Source organism: Heterocephalus glaber, unplaced genomic scaffold (assembly GCF_053883595.1).
Source record: "Heterocephalus glaber isolate CG9 unplaced genomic scaffold, H.glaber_assembly_v1.0 deba00001429, whole genome shotgun sequence".
NCBI classification, from domain to species: Eukaryota; Metazoa; Chordata; class Mammalia; order Rodentia; family Bathyergidae; genus Heterocephalus; species Heterocephalus glaber.
In genome coordinates, this window is record NW_028258294.1 from 34,950,260 (window position 1) to 34,968,333 (window position 18,074).

At 52.2% G+C, this 18,074-nt stretch overlaps 1 protein-coding gene across 9 annotated transcripts; it reads left to right on the forward strand.

Moving 5' to 3' along the window:
* The first annotated feature begins 1,248 nt into the window (after positions 1-1,248).
* Positions 1,249-16,583, forward strand: Abcg4 (ATP binding cassette subfamily G member 4). 9 transcript variants are annotated; one of them, XM_004856779.3, is made up of 15 exons: positions 1,249-1,469; positions 2,049-2,296; positions 6,552-6,669; positions 6,772-6,904; positions 7,030-7,080; positions 7,254-7,399; positions 8,680-8,803; positions 9,153-9,267; positions 9,416-9,558; positions 10,737-10,862; positions 11,035-11,203; positions 11,296-11,396; positions 14,235-14,393; positions 14,550-14,668; positions 14,886-16,583. In XM_004856779.3, exons 2-15 carry the CDS (start codon positions 2,059-2,061, stop codon positions 15,109-15,111), a joined length of 1,968 nt encoding a protein of 655 aa, XP_004856836.1. In that variant the 5' UTR covers positions 1,249-1,469; positions 2,049-2,058; the 3' UTR covers positions 15,112-16,583. The 9 variants fall into 9 exon arrangements, with proteins under 9 accessions (XP_004856836.1, XP_087068632.1, XP_004856838.1 ...); XM_087212506.1 differs by having other exon boundaries at positions 1,415-1,469; positions 10,737-10,835; XM_004856781.4 differs by having other exon boundaries at positions 1,455-1,546; positions 10,737-10,835.
* Positions 16,584-18,074: the final 1,491 nt, after the last annotated feature.

Below are 18,074 nucleotides of genomic sequence, written 5' to 3' on the forward strand. Positions count from 1 at the left end.
ACCTCTAAAGGAGATTAAATGAGAATATGCCTGATATAGAGTAGTTGCTTAATAAATACAACTGTTGAGCAATTGCAGCATCTATAGTGGAACATTGGAGGTTAACATGGAGAATGGAGGGTCTATTTGAAGAGTAGAAAGTCTGGTCCCAAGGAATGATGGTAATTGCATCAGGGGTTGGAGGGAGGATAGTAAAGGCTGTCTACAAAACCCATGTGAACCTCACAGTTACAGGCCTGAGATGCCCCACTGGGACCATCAGCCTATAGCTGCAGCGAGCTGGGGGTTTGACTGCTAGTAACCTCTCAGCTGCTGCAGTCAGTAGAAGCCTCAGCGGTGGCAGTGGTCCCAACAGCCTCAGCCGCTTCCTTCCCATCCATCTCTGCTGTGTGACAGGTGGGAACTTAAAAGCTCAGGTCATGTGTCTTGGCTGGCTAACCTACTTACCCCTTGAAGACACAGAGGCTGGGGCAGGCAGGGGCCAGGAGGAATTGCCTGAGGAATGGGGAAAGCACAGGGTGGGGTCGGGGAGCCCCAAGTGCTCCCGAGGGACCCATCGCTGCAAGCTTCTGGGGTGAGGGAGGGAATCCACGCGTGTATGAGATGTCCAGGGCAATGTCTGTGAGCCCCCTGCACAGCCCTGCACGCAGGCGCCTCCAGGATCAGCCCTGCGCCTGCTTGGGGGGCTGAATCTGCCTGGTGGACTAAAGATTTCTGCGGTCGGAGCAGGAGTCTGGGTACCAGTACAACCCTGCAGCTGCCCTCAAAGCTGAACTCCCCTTCTAACTAGTGTCCTCACCCTTAGAGAAGGCCCGTGAATGGGAGTGGAAGGAGAACGTCCTGACTCCTGCTTTTTTGAAACCCTTCGTACTTAGTTTTCGTATGGGAGAGGGCTGAATTCTAGGGCTAGAACCGAGGGGAACTGATCGAGGCAGGGTTTGTGCACAGACAGACCGATCGCTTCTCAGTCTCCTGCGTACCCCCCCGCCCCGCCGTCGTCACTGCCATTGTCTGGTCTACTTTCAGGGACCAGTCCCCACCGAGTCACTTCAGCTCCCCTTCTTTATGGCCCCCAAGCCGATTCTTGGCAGCCAGCCTTCAGTCTTGAATTCACAACCGCGCCCCCTTCGGTCCCGGCACCGAAGGCACTGCTCTGCTTTTCATCCTCGGCCCCCGCGGGCTGTGGGGCGGCACGGGCCCTTTAAGACCAGCGGGACCGGTGAGCAGTAGCTTGAAGAACGCAGCGGCCGGCGGGCTCGGAGGACACAGCTCCTGGGACCGGGCTCAGCGACCCGGGTGCGCGCGGCTCAGCGGAATCGGGCCGCGACCTCAGCCGCCCCTCCTCAACCTTGCCACCTCCTCGCACCGCAAGCCGGGCCCTCCCCGGCCGGCCGCCCCGCCCCGGCCCCGCCCCGGCCCCCGGGCCACCCGGCCCGGGAGCCGGGGCTCCGGTGCCGCAGCGGAGCCAGGTGAGGGAGCCCAGATCCAGTCTCCGGCCGGGGCAGCGCCGAGCGCCTCGGTCGCGCACGGCCCGGGACGCGTCAAGGTGACCGGGCGCGCAGGGATGAGCGCAGTGAGCCGCGGGAGTTCTGGTCCCCGGTACACGGGTCTTTGGGGAGCGCGGCGGTGCCAGGCATGGTCACCGGCGGAGGGGAAGCGCCTGGGCCCCGGGAGGGATCGCTGCGGGGGCCCAGAGCCTCCTCTCCGGTGCCCTCCGAGGGTCCGCCCTGCGCGCACCTCCCCGGCAGCTCCGCCGCCGCCCTCCCCTCCCCGAGCATCTGGTTGGGGGGGGGGAGCTTGCTGGCCTAAGGAGATTAGAGCCGCTCGGGAGGAGGCGCGGGGCGGCTTCGGGGGGCCGGGCTGGGGCTGCCCGGGACCAAGGAGAGGTCGGGGCTGAGCCGCTCCCTGCGGAGCGTGGGGCCAGGGCCAGCTCCCCAGGCCTGGAGTAGGCTGGTAACCACCGGGGGCGGGGTGGGGAGCATTAGAAAGCAAGGGGCTTTGAGCCGAGGCCGGGATCGGCCTGAAACGAGCAGGCCCTCTCCCTGCAGGCCCGGTGCGATGGCGGAGAAGGCGCTGGAAGCCGTGGGGTGTGCACTAGGACCGGGGGCTGTGGCCATGGCCGTGGCGCTGGAGGATGGGGCGGAGCCCCCTGTGCTGACCACGCACCTGAAGAAGGTGGAGAACCATATCACAGAGGCCCAGCGCTTCTCCCATCTACCCAAGCGTTCCGCTGTGGACATCGAGTTCGTGGAGCTGTCCTACTCCGTGCGGGAGGGGCCCTGCTGGCGCAAACGCGGTAGGGAGCAGCCTGTCCCGGGAGCATGTAGGGGACTGATGGGCCCCCGCCCCTCATCGCTGTGCACGCGGTTGGGGCACAAGACGCCTGCTCCCCACACCTGTGAGCGCTGCAGGACGCTAGGTTCTATTGGTTATTGAAGAAAATAGACCCTAGGACCTCTCATCTTTAATGAGTTTTTCTTCGTTAATCTTGGAGGATCCCCGCCTGTGAGGGCTAGTGTGAAAAGGAGGTGTGTGCAGGGGGCCTCCTGCTCGTTTATCAATACTCTTGCACCTGTTTTTAAAGATGTCCTCGTTCCTGTCATCTAACTCCATTCTTGCTACAGTCCCAAGCGGGAAGGGTGGAGGTTTGGCAAGATAGATGTCATGCTTGTATTACTAATAAGGAAACTGAGGCTCCAGGAAGTTACCTTGACTCGTTCCACAGCTAGTAAAGTGGCAGAGCTGGGCCAGAAGCCCAGAACAGCAGTTCCCCCTCCTCCCCTCTTCCATCAGGACATGTGCCAAGCTTGGACCACCCCTTGCACATCTATCCTGGATAGCCTAAGCTAGGAATGGAGAGGCTGGATTTGTTTCCCAGGGCTGGGTGTGGGCAGGGGTGGAGCTGGGACATTGTTGTCTCAGGTTTAAGAACTAGGTTTGGGGTTCTTCAAAGCAGGGCTGGGCAGGAGCTCTCCCTATGTTCTCCACCCTCACTCCCATGAGTGACAAAAAAGCCACAGGACCCAGCCAGTGGAAACTGAGGCACCTAGGCTCCCTGCCCAGCACCAGGTCCCTAAGGAGCCTCTTTCAAGCCTGAGACCAGCTCTGGGCAAAAGGATGATGTTATTTCCTTAGCCCTCTCATTTCCTCATAACTCCCGCCCCAGTGCTGAGGATGGAACCCTGGGCCTTGTGCATGCTGCCAAATGCTGTACTACTCAGCTACATCCCTAGCCCTTTTATATTTGTTTTTTAAATTTTGAGACAGAGTCTTGCCAAGTTGCTCTGGCTGGCCTCAAATTTGTAATCTTTCTGCCTCAGCCTTCTGAGTAGCTGGGATGACAGGTATACTCCACCACACCTGGATCCTCATAACTTTAAGGAGAAATGAAGACAAAAAGAAATGTGGCTAGACAGGTCTGCTTTTCCTTTCACCTTGCTAGCCCCATACTACTCCACTGTATATTTTGCTGCCTCTTCCATCCCTTTATCCTTTTTCTGCCCTCTGTCTTCTGCCCTCCTCTTTTGACTTATCTTTTTTTTTTGGTACCGGGGATTGAACTCAGGATCTTGCACTTCTGACGCAGGTGGCGGCACCACTGAGCTAAATCCCCCATCCTCTTCTGACTTTTCTTTTCCCTTGAATCCCTTGCCCCTTCTCTAGAGGGCAAAAACCAATTAGAGAGGCAGGAAGAAAAAGAGCAAGGGATATGGAGAGAGGAAGATTTTTAAAAGCAGGTGTGGTGGCACATGCCTAAAATCCAGCACTTGGGAGGCTGAAGCAGGAGGATCACTGCAAATTTGAGACCAGCCTGGGCTACATAGTGAGTTCAAGGCCATTCTGAGCTACATATCAAGACCTTGTCTCAAAACAAACGTAACAACCCTTCAAAAAAGAAAAATCAAAGATGTGGAGAGAGGGGGCTGGGGATTTACCTCAGTGGTTGTGGTGCCTGCCTCGAAAGCGCAAGGTCCCAAGTTTGATCCCCGGTACCAAAAAATAAGATGTGGAGAGAGGCAAATTTCTGCTTTTCCTAGTTAAGGGTTTGCCACCCATCTCCCTAACTGTATGTGGTATTTTACTTTTTAGAACCTTTTTCCATTATTATTAATAACCTCACTTAATATTCATAACAATCCTACTAAGTCTTTTGGAGCGTTATTATGATCCTTCTTTTACAGATAAATGCTTAGAGGCCCTAAAGACTAACTTGACAGAATTGCAGAGTTATTGACTGTGGCAAGACTAGAACTCTTAATGTCTCTCTGGCCCGAAGGCCTGGCAGGCCTCTTACATGTGGAGCACTTGTGGTCCAGAGACATGGGCTCCTACCCATGGAAGCTGTGTGACTTTGGGCAGATTGCTTCCCCTCTCTCAGCCTCACTTCCTCATCCATATGTAGGGATGGTAACAGTACCCACCTGGGGAGCTCAGCACATCTGCATCTATGAAAGTACTTAGTAAAAGGCAAGGGAATATAAGATGATATTTGTGCTAGACTTCAGTGTTTCGACCAATGCCTGGCTGCAACTAAATGTGGGGAAAGTTCATCATCACCAATTGCTTCCCTTGCACCAGAAATCACTTCCTGTGTGTGGCTCTGACAAATGTAGGGTGGTGAGCACCACCCAATACCCTTTTGACTGATGGTGAGGGTCAGAACCTATGGCTTCCTATCCTAGTGGAGAACTTGCTGTGTGACCTTGGGTGACTCCCTTGATGTCCTGGTCTGGGTGCCTCAGCCATATTGTTAGAGGAGCAGCTGTGGTGGCGAGGACCACCCAGGCAGGCAGTCGATGTGGTTGGGCCCTGATGGTGGGCAGGAGCTGATCCCCTCCTAATGGATGTGCCCAGAGGAACAGCGGGGCCACTTGGCATCCTGGGTGTAGTGGGCAAAGGGTGGAGTAAGCAGTTCTTTCTCCATTTCTGCTAAGGACGAACTGAGCACTATGGTCTTGGTGGAAGGCGGTAGAGAGCATAGTGCTAGGTGAGAGGTGTCATCCCCTTAGCAGGGCAGATCGGCAAATGTAGGAGGCAAGCCCTTCCTCACGGGCTTCCTCCTTCCTCTCCACCCCATCTCCCCAGGTTCCCCATGGAGTCCCTGCTCGCTGTGCCCTGCATTATTGTCTGTGTATATATTTGGTCATACTTCTATATAGCAGAGATTTCCCTCCTAAAGCCTTGAGAGCCTCTGCCTTTTGAAATCTTGCTCATTGTTAGCTCAAATGTCACCTCCTCCAGGAAGCCATTCCTTATGTCCCCCTCACCATCCACCATCATCAATGCCATTTTCTCCATTGTTGTGGCACATTATTTATACCGTCCTTCTGTCATGACTCATTTTTACTATTCTTCAGATCATAGATGTTTTCTTGTCCATCTGTCTTACCTAGACTCTGACCTGCTTGAGTGTCAAAATTGCCCTTCCTTGTTTTCTTCCTCCAGTGACTGGTACAGAGCTTGGTACATAGTAGATATCAATAAACATTTGTCAAATGGGATTAATAATCCAATATCTCTTTGTACATCCTCTCTATGTGTCAAGCACTATGTCATATGCTTTACTTAGCTTAACTCATTGCATCTTCTCAACAACTCTGTGAGATAGGTATATCATCCTCATTTTACAGATGAGGGACCTGGAGCTCAGAGAGGTTAAACAACTTGCCCAAGGGCACACAACTGGTAAGTGTGGAGCCAGAATTTGAACCCATATCCACCTGACTCCACACTGGTGCTCTTTATGCATAGACTGTCTCCTGTGAGTGAATGAAAGGTGAGATTTTGTGGGGCCATGTTAGGGGCTGGAGAGACAAGCTCAGAGGGGAGACAGAACACAAAGAAGGCAGTTTTTTTTTTATTTTTTTCCAGAATGAGGCAAAAGCTCTGCAGACACATGCTTCTATAGCAAAAACACTTACTGAGCCTCTATGACACAGACAGACTGTTACAAAGATGAGTAGGACAGAGACTGCCTCTCAGGAGCTCACTGACTAAGAGGGTGTGTGTGTGGGGGAGTGGACAAGCACAATAAGTCACAAACATGTTGGCATATCAAAAGTGCCTGGGGGGCTGGGGATTTAGCTCAGTGGTTCCACTGCCTGCCTCGAAAGCAGAAGGACCTGAGTTCGATCCCCGGTACCAAAAAAAAAATAAGAAAGTGCCTGGGGAGACAAAAGACAGGCAGCCAGTCCAGGCTGGACCAGAGGGAAGGTCTTCCTGAGACAGGGAGCCCTGTGGCTACGGAGAAGGCAAGGATCTTCTAGAACCTTGATTCCCTCTCCACAGCCACCTCTGAGATCCATAGGTTACCCACAGCCCTCAGAAGACTGTCACCTCTGGAACTTTGACATTAGTGCCAGTCATTTATTGAGGGACAAATGGGGTCATTGCTGGTACTCTTAAGGTCGCTCTTCCATTCTAACCCCATTACACTGAGCAAAGACTGCCTACTGATTTCACTGATAGCCACCATGGCTGCTCATAAGAGTTTTGGGGGGTGTCTCTATTCACTGTAGCCCTCATCAAAAATTCCTCCCTTTCAACTGCAGGTTATAAGACCCTCCTCAAGTGCCTATCGGGTAAATTCTGCCGCCGGGAGCTGATTGGCATCATGGGCCCCTCAGGGGCTGGCAAGTCCACGTTCATGAACATCTTGGCAGGATACAGGTGATGATGAGGATGGGGCAGAACTCAGGAATAGGACCCTTCAGGGGGCACAGAAAGTTTTCTACAATGACTTTGGCCCTCCCACAACCAATGTCCTCACAGGGAGTCTGGAATGAAGGGGCAGATCCTGGTCAACGGGAGGCTGAGGGAGCTGAGGACCTTCCGAAAGATGTCCTGCTATATCATGCAGGATGACATGCTACTGCCGCACCTCACAGTGCTAGAGGCCATGATGGTGAGGGCTGGACAGTTGTCCCCTTCCCTAACCCCCTCTTCTGTCTGCTGTGCCCCTCCTCCTCAGGGAGGGGCCATGGCTGTGCTCTTCTCACACACAGCTTTCTTGCCTGCTTGGGGCCCTAGGTCTCTGCCAACCTGAAGCTGAGTGAGAAGCAGGAGGTGAAGAAAGAACTGGTGAGTGAGGAAGGGAGGCAAGGGGACAGCTGCCCTTTGAGAGGCTCATGAGCTCTGCGGCCCTCAGTGGCAGTCAAGTGGGCTCAGGGGAGATGCTGTGAAGTCAGGGGGGGCGGTGGGGCTGGGAAGCAGATGCTCTGAAGCTGACCTGGGCTGGGTGGGGGTGGGCCCAGGTGACAGAGATCCTGACAGCACTGGGCCTGATGTCCTGCTCCCACACGAGGACAGCCCTGCTCTCTGGCGGGCAGAGGAAGCGCCTGGCCATCGCCCTGGAGCTGGTCAACAACCCGCCTGTCATGTTCTTTGATGAGCCCACCAGGTAATTCTCCCTGCACCTTGCATGGGGTTTCCTGCTCCCCTCAGCCCTAAGCCTGGGATGGAGCCCATGTCTCCTCTGTGGCTGGGGACAGAGCCCCTCCTCTGGGGCCCAGATAAAAGCTGACTCCTCTCCTCTCCTCCATCCTTGCCAATCTCATTGCAGCCAGCAGCCCATCTTCACACAGGCAGAGATCTGGATGTCCCCTTTGATTGATGCCTCCCTTTCCTCCCCCACAGCCATTAGTCACCAAGTCCTGTGGATTCCGCCTCCTTCTGGTAGCTCTTAGATTCACCCTGCCCCTTCTCTAGTGCCAGTGCTTGAGTTCAGGGCATCTTCACCACACTTTCATCCCCATCCCAGCCTCTCCCATCTACTTCTCTCCCCAGCCAGCCAGTGGCTAGAGTAGACTTTCTTTTCTTTCTTTCTTTTTTTTTTTGGTACTGGGGATCGAACTCGGGACCTTGCACTTGCAAGGCAGGCGGCGGCACCACTGAGCTAAATCCTCAGCCCCTATAGAGTGGACTTTCTAAAAGACAAGTTTGGCGAGACTTCCTCCCCGCTTCAAAACATCCAATATGTCCCATTTGCCCTCAGAACAGCCAGGTGGCTTACAAGGTCCTGGTTGGAGCCTACTTGTCCAACTTCATGCCTTGTATGTCATGTTGTAATAATGTTGAGTTGCTGGGGATTCCCTGGCCAAACTACATGCTTCATGCCTGTAAGTTTGCGAATGCTGTGTCTTCTGCCTGGAATCCCTCAACCTTTATCCCCCCCACCCACTCCCTCCACCAACTTAGGTCTTCCTTCTTCCAGTCACTAGAAAGCTTCTCTGACTGCTCTCTAACACCTTGCTATAAGCACAACTGATTTCCCACCTCTTTCACCTGTGTTTCGGTAACACTTTCCACATTTCCTAAAATCATCTGAGTTTGTCTGTCTGTCCTTCCTGACCAGTTTTATTTATACATCATTGAAATTTCCAGTACATGGCATACAACAGGTGCTCAAGTGGTGCACCCCTGTAATCCCAGCACATGGGAGGCTGAGGCAGGAGGATTGATGTTGGTTTGAAGCCAGCCTGGGCTACATAGCCAGACCCTGTCTCAAAAAGAAAGAAAGAAAATGCCTGAACTAACACAGAGTGTACAGACTATGGGGTTGGCCAAAGGGGCCTCTTCCTGCCAGTTCATCCCCTTCACAGCAGCTGCCCCACCCCAGAGACTCCCTCCTGTTGCCCCCACCTGGCTCATTGGGCATCCTGGTGGCCTTTCTCTGGACAGCGGTCTGGACAGCGCTTCTTGTTTCCAAGTGGTTTCCCTCATGAAGTCCTTGGCCCATGGGGGCCGCACTGTCATCTGCACCATCCACCAGCCCAGTGCCAAGCTCTTTGAGATGTTTGACAAGGTGAGTGTCTCTGGGCCTTGAAGAAGACTGGCCTAAGATGGAGGAACAGAAGGGAGTCGGGAGGGATACTGGAGGGGACCCTGCCTGCCCACTGGTTGTGTTTTTCTTTTTACTCTTTCTTTCTTTCTTTCTTTCCTTTTCTTTCTCTCCCTCCCTCCCTCCCTTCCTTCCTTTCTGAGACAGGATCTTGCTATGTAGTCCAGGCTGGCCTTGAACTCACTATGTAGCCCAGGCTGGCCTCGAACTCACAGCAATCCTTCTGCCTCAGCCTCCCAAGTGCTGGGACTACAAGCGTGCACCACCACACCTGGCTGGTGGCGTTTTCCTCACCCTTTCCTTTCTGCCGTAGCTCTACATCCTGAGCCAGGGTCAGTGCATCTTCAAGGGCATGGTCACCAACCTGATCCCCTACCTTAAGAGGCTGGGCTTACACTGCCCCACCTACCACAACCCAGCCGACTTCAGTGAGTGGGCCACTAGCAGGCCAGAATGCGGTGGGGGGCTGGTCCTGGGACCTCTGGAAGCAGGGAGCTCACTGCCACCTGCCCACCCACACACCCAGGAGGGAATGAAAGATCAGGCTCTGCTAAGCATTCGCTCTGTGTCCCCCAGTCATTGAGGTGGCCTCTGGGGAGTACGGAGACTTGAACCCCATGCTGTTCAGGGCTGTGCAGAATGGGCTTTGTGCCATGGCTGAGAAGAAGAGCAGCCCGGAGAAGGATGAGGTCCCTGCCCCCTGCCTCACTTCCCCTCAGGTGAGTCATGTGGACGGGAGGAGAGAAGGGACATGGACAGTGGCCCCGACGAAGGGGCTGTCCCCTAGAGCTGGGAAAAATATCTGACTTAGAACAGACTGATCATGAACAGTTGTGTGACCTTGGGCATGTTGCTGACCTTTTTGTGATTCAGTTTTCTCATCCACTCACTCAGCAAACTCTTACAACTACTTCTACTGCACTGGCCCCAGTGCTTTAGGGCCACTTGGTGAGTGTGACCAGCATGGCCTCGTGGCCAATGTGGCTGCCTGTCATCTTTACCTGATTAATCACCCAGGGGTGCTGAGGGACTAATTAGATAATCACGGAAAGCTCTGCACAGGCCACTGGAGCAGCAGGTGCTTGTCTAGTGCCAGGTCTCTTTAGATGAGACACTGTCATCCTTGAAAACCAGGGCCTTGATTAGTGTTATTTTTGTCATTGATGTCACTATTAAGTAATTTTGTGAAGCTGGTGGCCTAAGGGTATCTGCCCCTTTTTTTCAGTAGTGAAGATAGAACCCAGAACCTTTGGGGGAGCTATACCCCCAGCCCTTTTTTATTTTGAGACAGGGTCTCAGTAAGTCACCGAACTGGCCAGGCTTGGCTCAAACTTGTGATCCTCCTGCCTCAGCTTCCTAGAGTACTGGAATTAGAGGCATTGCCACCATGCCTGGCAACAGCTCCCTCTACCCCAATACTGGGAATTGAACCCATGGCCTTTGCACTGAGCAAAATCCTAAGGCCTTAAACAATTTTTTTTTTTTTAATTTGAAGACAAGGGGGTGGGGATTAGCTCAGTGGTTCTGCCGCCTGTCTGAAAAGGGCAAGGTCCCCAGTTCAATCCCCAGTGCCAAAAAAAGAGTATAATTTAAAAATTTCAAGACAAGTTCTCATTAAATTGCTAAGTTGCCCAAGTTGGGCTGGAACTGGTGATCCTCCTGCCTTAGCCTCCCAGGGCACCTCTCTCTCTCTCTCTCTCTCTCTCTCTCTGCCTTTCTCTGATTCAAACCCCACAGCCCAGTTAGTTTTTAGGCACGTAGCTTAGCAATGGAGAATTCTCCTTCTGCATCCTAGGGCCCTTGCTCTGGGAAGGGCTCAGGGGTTTTTCCATTCACCAGTCTGGGCAGGCAGTTGGTGGGAGGGGTAGGGTCACCTGGCTCCATTTCCTCTCCCCAGGAAGTGGATCCCATTGAAAGCCACACCTTTGCCACCAGCACCCTCACCCAGTTCTGCATCCTCTTCAGGAGGACCTTCTTGTCCATCCTCAGGGACACGGTGAGGCATCAAGCTGGGGGACAGGAGGTACAGGTCTGCCCTTTGAGGCTGTAGGGTCACAGCAGGTGGGATGGGAGCTGGGAACCCTGCCCCATAGCCCTCTGGTGCCCCTGTGGTTGTATCGGAGTTCCCACCCCAGTGCGGCTGCCTGTTCTCCCAGGCCTGAGACACTCTGCTCCTCTTGGCCACTCCTCCCCAGGTCCTGACCCACCTGAGGTTTGTGTCCCACGTGCTGATTGGCGTGCTCATTGGTCTCCTCTACCTGCATATTGGCGACGATGCCAGCAAGGTCTTCAACAACACCGGCTGCCTTTTCTTCTCCATGCTGTTCCTTATGTTTGCTGCCCTCATGCCAACCGTGCTCACCTGTGAGCAGAGCTGTCTGGGTGCGGGTGTGGGCACTGGGTAAGAGGCAGGGGCAGAGGTCGGCCAGCAGCACCTCATCTGCCTGTGTCCTCAGTCCCCTTAGAGATGGCAGTCTTCATGCGGGAGCATCTCAACTACTGGTACAGCCTCAAAGCGTACTACCTGGCCAAGACCATGGCCGACGTGCCCTTTCAGGTAAGCTTTGTCCTCTGCTTGCCTTCTGCCCCCCCATCTTGCTCCTCCTCCTCCTCAGCATTGTCACTTTCACCCTTTCCTTCTACTTACTTAGCGAATAGCTATTGGTACTTACTATGCACCAGGCTCTGTGCTAGGTGCTAGGGAGATGGCAGCAGACTAGACCCACAGAGTTTTTTGTTTTTTTGTTTTCTTGAGACAAGGTCTCACTGTGTAGTTTGGGCTGGCCTTGAACTCACTCTGTAGCCCAGACTGGCCTGGAATTTGTGTTGATCCTCCTGTCTCAGACTCCTAAGTGCTGGGCTTGCAGGTATGTGCCACTGCACATGATTTAGATTTATATAGTCTTTTTGTTGTTGTTGTTGTTACCAGGGATCAAACGCGGGTCCTTACGCTTTCGAGGCAGCTGGCACAACCACTGAGCTAAATCCCCTGCCTAGATTGATATAGTCTTAACCTTGTGGAGCTTATATTTTAATGGAAACTACTAACAAAAGGAAAATAATAACCCTGCAAGTGACTCTAAATCCTATTATGTGCAGAGGGTGTGCCTCAGTGGTGCTTGCTTGCCTGGCAGGTGCAAAGCCCTGGGTTCAGTCCCCAGCACTGCTGAGAAAACAAAACAAAAGATTATTAGAAGCAATAGAGACCAGGGTAGGCTCTGAAGCTTTCAGCCCCTTGCAAGCTGCAAGATGTTGAGCAAGTCATCTTTGCTGCAGTGCCATCTGTAACATGGAATGACAGCAGTATCTACCTCCGGGTTGTTTACTATATTTTATTTTTGAGACAGGGTCTCACTTTGTAGTTCAGGCTGCCCCTGAACTCAGTATTTAGCCCAGCCTAGCCTTGAACTCATGGTGATCCTCCTGCTTCAGCTTCCTCAGGGTTGTTTATGAGAATTGAATGAATACATGTGAAGTTCTTTTGTGTGTGTGGGGGGGGTATTCAGAATTGAATCCAGAGCCTTCACACTGAACTACATTTCCAGCCTGTTTATTTAGGTTTTTTGAGTCAGGGTCTCACTATGTAGTTCAGGCTGGCCTTGAACTCACTATGTAGCCCAGGCTAATCTTGAACTCACAGCAATCCTCCTGCCTCAGCCTCCCAAGTGCTGGGATTACAGGCATCTGCCACCACACCTGGCTCTTTTTTTATTTTTTTATTTTGAGACAGGGCTTCACTAAATCACTAAGTTTTCCAATCTGGGCTTAAACATGAGATCCTCCTGCCTCAGCTTCCCAATGCTGACATTACAGGTATGTGCTACCATGACCAATGATGTAAAACTCTTAGAATAGCATTTAGCATGTACTGAGTGCCCAAAACATGTTAGCTGGTTTTGTTGTGATTGCCAATATTGCCTTTTTCCAAGCACATTACAAAAATATCTTCCTTCCTCAGGTGGGCAGTGAAGTGTGCCAGGGCACAGCACTTAGTGCAAGGAACATAAGCTAGATCTTGGCTTCTGGTTGCCTCTGGTTGGATTGCTTTGTGCAAGTAACAGTCTGTAGAACTGTTTATAGCGAATTCAGTCCCTGCCCAGGGATTGATAATCTTTAAAAAAAAAAAAAAATGGCTGGGCATGGTGATGGAGGCCTGTAATGCCATTACTGGGGAGGCTGAGGAAGGAGGATTATAAATTTGAACCCAGCCTGGGCAATTTAGCGAGGTCCTGTCTCAGAGTAAACAATAAAAAGGGCTGGGGGGTGCTGGGGATTTAGCTCAGTGGTTTCGCCACCAGCTGTGCAGGCGCAGGACCCGAGTTTGATCCCGGGTACCAAAAAAAAAAAAAAAAGGGGACTGGGGATATAGCTCAGTATGAAGGCTCTGGGTTCGATCCCCAGTATTGCAAAAATAAATAAATAAATAAATAAACAAATAAACAAATAAATAATAAATAATAATAATTTGGGGCTGGTTGGCAAAGTGCTTGCCTAGCATCCATGAGGCCCTGGGTTTGGTCCCCAGCACCACAAAATCAAACAAATACAGGCTAGGCATGGTGACAAACACCTGTAATCCCAGTACTCGGGAGGCTGAGGGAGAAGGATCAATTGAGTTCGAGGCCAGCCTGGACTACATAGTGAGATGCTGTCTCAAAAAACAAAACAAAACAAAACAAAACAATAAGCAACAAACCCAAAAAAACCACAATAAATCATGGTTTGCATTTGAGTTTTATAAAATGATATTATGAATACATATAGATAGTAGAGTGAAGCAAATTAACATGTCTTTCAATGCTTAAGTTACATTTTTGTGATAAGAGCAGCTAAGATGTCTAACAAAAATTCCTGATACAATGTAATTTTATTAACAATAGTCACGGAATTAAGAACCAAGAGAGATTATGTAAAGGTGCAAATTTCCAATGATGAATGTCATTATATTGTATACCTAAAATGTACCAATAAAATTAATTTAAAAATACCCAATAGTCACAGTGTTACATATTAGCTCTCTAGAGTTGCTGATCCTACATGTCTGTTTCTTTGTATCCACACAGTTGATAGTCTCAAAGGGGAGCAAAACCTTGTCCTAGAGAGAATTAATTCATTAATGATGTAAGGAACAAGCTGGTTCAGATGGGAAGGACTTTAAGTGCTCACAAGAGGCCAGAGTGGGCCTCATGGAAGAGGGCCTGAGGAGTGAGGCTCATAGGGTCACAGAGGGAGGGGATGGGTGTCAACCTGGGGGCGGCATGAACAAGAGTGCAGGCAGGGCAGGCCTGGGCTCTCTGGGACTAGGCATTTTATTTTAGCAGTTTGTTCCCAGGTGAGGGTCTTAAGCCTTATCCCTGGTTCAGAGTCCCCTGCCCACCTTGTGCCTGCTCCCCAGGTGGTGTGCCCAGTGGCGTACTGCAGCATCGTGTACTGGATGACAGGCCAGCCAGCAGAGACCAGCAGGTTCCTGCTCTTCTCAGCCCTGGCCACTGCCACTGCCTTAGTGGCCCAGTCTTTGGGACTGTTGATTGGAGCTGCGTCCAACTCCCTACAGGTGAGAAGGTTGGCATGGAGGATTCACAAGCAGGGCTGGGTCTTATGGGAGAAATAGGCGCTGGTATCAGGGGTGGGATGGTCTTCTGGAAACCCTGGGGGCACCCTAATCCTGGTCACCCCTGTGATGGCCTGGCCCCCCCTGCCTCCCCTCCAGGTGGCCACTTTTGTGGGCCCAGTAACTGCCATCCCTGTCCTCTTGTTCTCCGGATTCTTTGTCAGCTTCAAGACCATCCCCACGTACCTGCAGTGGAGCTCTTACCTCTCCTATGTCAGGTGAGTGTTTTTTCCCTCCAGCCTCCCCTCTCTTTCCCTCAGGAGGCCCTACCCAGCACTTCCTGTGGTGTACCTGGCCTGGTTCCATCACCCTTTGGGGGAGGAGTACCCTGGCTGGCCTGCAGAGACGAGGATGATGCAGCTGGGCTCTGGTGACTTGCTGAGGGAACAGGGACCCCACGCTTTATGTCTTGCTCTGATGCCCCTGCTTACCTAGGTATGGCTTTGAGGGTGTGATCCTGACCATCTACGGCATGGAGCGTGAGCAGCTGTCATGCTTAGAGGAATCCTGCCAGTTCCAGGACCCGAGGAGTATCCTGCAGGCTCTGGATGTGGAGGATGCCAAGCTCTACATGGACTTTCTAGTCTTGGGCATCTTCTTCCTGGCCCTTCGGCTGCTGGCATACCTTGTGCTCCGTTACCGGGTCAAGTCTGAGAGATAGAGCCTTGCCCTGGCCTTGCCCAGCCCCCGCAGCAGAAAACCTTCAGCCTCAGCCCTTTGGGACTGTTTTAATCTTATAGACTTGGGCACTGGTGTCTGGTGCAGTGCCCTCCCCTCCCTTTGAATGCTCCAGACCAGCTGTTGGACTGTACTGCCAGCTGCCAGCCACCAGCTGTGGCCCTGGTGTGGGAACTCCAGGACACCCACCATGCCCAGGAGCCTGGCATGGGCAAGGTTGATGCAGTTTGTAGCTTCCTCCCTTCTCTGTTCACCACCTGCATGCAAAGACCACTGGGAGGCTGCCACCCTCCTTCTTGTCCTTGGCACCCTTCTCTGTTGTCTGCCTGGGAGCCATGGAATCTCTGGGGTCCCACTTACAACTGACCAAAGTGGCTCCCTCTGGGGGTCTCTACAACACCAGTGTTTGTAAACTGGGCTGCTGTAAGGTTGGAGCTCCAGGGCTGGACCCTGGTGGAGTCTCCTGGGAGTCTTGTCCTGGATGTTGTGATGGAGCAGGGAGGGGCTCTGGAAGTCTCTTCTTCCTCCTACCTCTCTCAAACTCTCAGACACCTGGCTGATGTGGACAGTCTGCTGGGACAGAAGCTGGATTTTCTGTCTGGGTCACCATCCCCAATCCTGGGGATTGGACAGGCCATTGGATGTTCTGTTCCCCTTGGTCAGGAGCAGGGATGGGGGCATTCTGCAATACTGTCTGTGATTCTCTCCCACTGGCCACTGCAACTGGAGAATGCACTTTATTTCGGAGGGTGAGAGGGGAGAAAACCCAGCCTTCCCTTCTTGCTCCTGACACATGGTTCCACACACTCTCTCCCCTCTCAGAGTTATGGGCGCATACATGCAAGCAGGCAATCTCAGTCCCCCACAGGCTCCACCCCGATGGCTCACAGGAAGACCGGAGGTGGCATGGCAGTGATGGCAGTGGGTGCTGTGGAGAGGGCAGTGCCAACCTCCTCCTGGGGATCCCATGCTGGAAACTAAGGATGGGGCTGGTATTGCCCCGGTAGGCTCCAGGATCTGGAAGTGTCTACCCCCCGGTCTTCCTCCCAAGCCAGGGGTTGGCACTGGGCACAAGCCTCCTGGAGTCATTCAGGAGCCAACAAGCACAAGCAGGGGCATAAGTTGGCCTTGACTCTCGCCACCTCACAGCCCTCCTTTTGTGCTCTAAGCTGGCATTTTCACTCTCTTACGCCTTGCCCAGCTGCCTGGCCTTCCCATCAGCGGGTGGCCCCTCAGCATCAGAACAACAAGCCTTGGGCACCCAGGTGGCAGACGCACCTACAGCATGTCTGACTCTCCAGGTGGGCCTGGGATCATTCTGATTTCCCCTCCCCAGGGGTCTCCCCTTACTCCTGTACACACACCTCTCCCCCTCCCTGATCTTCCATCCACAGAGATGCCAGTTGTATTGGTGGGATTTCACCCATTATTAATAAAACCTATATTTATACAGTACACAGTGTGTGAGTGTGTGGGTCTGCCACCTAGTACCATAGGCTGTGAGGAGGGCTTCAGAGCTCTTGGCAAGAGGCCTGTGAACTTCAGCAAGCCTGTGGCAGGCAATGGTAAGTTCTAGGTCAATAAAGTTAGCAAATGTGGGTCTGATGAAATATTTGTATTGTGCTTCCCACACCCTCCAGTGCTTCATGGTCATCATGTCAAGGGTGGAGGTCCCTGCCGGCCTTGCACTGTACGCCTTGACAAACCATTATGCCATTGTATGGAAGAAAGGACTGAGACTTGGGTTAAGGAATCTGCTAAGGGCCCTCTGCTGGTGGAGATCGAGCCTCCCATTCCTGTGCTTGGCATTGATTGGTGTCCCTGTTCATGGTGGATCCTCATGCTGCCTGTGGTGTCACATGTCTGTGGCATGGTGTATTCTTACTGGAGTGATACATGATGGTATCTTCAGTGCTTAGAGGGGAAGGAGTGTCTCCATGAGCACAAAGAGAACCTCATCCTAGGATGTGAGTGGCATGGACCTCACTGGGCTTACTCTGCTTTTTCTCCTTTTGTTCCCTACGTTTTTCCTACCAAGTCACATTTTGCAGGACTGAGCCATTATCTACCAGGACTGAAGACCATGGGTTTGGAGTAGGCAGGTGTCCAGAGGGTCTTGAGGACTGGAGGCAGGATGGTCTGAGAAGCAGCAGATTGTCTCTGCTTCTGAGACTGAAGCTTGGGAACTGAAGGAAGGGACTGGCACCTGTGCTGCCAGCTGCCTGGAACACCTTACTTGTGCTTGGCTAGAGATGGAGTAACTGTTTCTTGTGGGAGTTTGGGCTGAGAGTAGGAAATGGAAAGAAATCTGAATCCTAGTTCTGGAATTCTAACTAGCTTTAGGGAGAATTTTGAGAACCTCTTTTTCCCTGGAGTGATGCCAGTAGATGGCTCTCTGTTTGTTTTGAGGCAGAGTTTCAGTATATAGTTCAGGCTGGCCTTGAACTCGCCATGTGGTCCAAGCTGGCCTGAAGCTCATTGCAATCTTCCTGACTTAGTGACCCAGAGTGCTGAGATTACAGGTGTGGACCACCATGCCTGGCTCAGTAGATGGCTCCTTACAAGTCAAAGGGCATAGAAGACCATCAACTAGTCTTTCTGAAGTGTTCATCTTTACTCTTTTTAAAAATGCAAATACTTGAGGCAGGCAAATCAGGACTGAGTTCAAGGCCAGACTGTCTCAAACAGACAGACAGACAATTACAAAACTCCAATAAAACAAACAGAACCCCTAGAAAAATCCAAACAAACAAGCCAGGTGTGATCGTGCACGCTTGTAATTTCAGCTACTCTGGAGACTGAAACAGAAGAATCACAAGTTCAAAGCTGGCCTGGGTAACAGTGAGATCTTCTCTCCAAATAAAAATTTTAAAATGAGCTGGGGATGTAGCTTAGCAGTGGCATGTCCCTGGGTTCCATCTCTAGTAACACACACACACACACACA

Excerpts from the sequence above, each read along its gene's own strand:
- Abcg4 (XM_004856779.3), top strand. The coding sequence starts at position 2,059 with ATGGCGGAGAAGGCGCTGGAAGCCGTGGGGTGTGCACTAGGACCGGGG. Across the intron at positions 9,268-9,415 it reads CCACAACCCAGCCGACTTCA|TCATTGAGGTGGCCTCTGGG; the intron begins GTGAGTGGGCCA and ends TGTGTCCCCCAG. Across the intron at positions 11,204-11,295 it reads CATGCCAACCGTGCTCACCT|TCCCCTTAGAGATGGCAGTC; the intron begins GTGAGCAGAGCT and ends CTGTGTCCTCAG.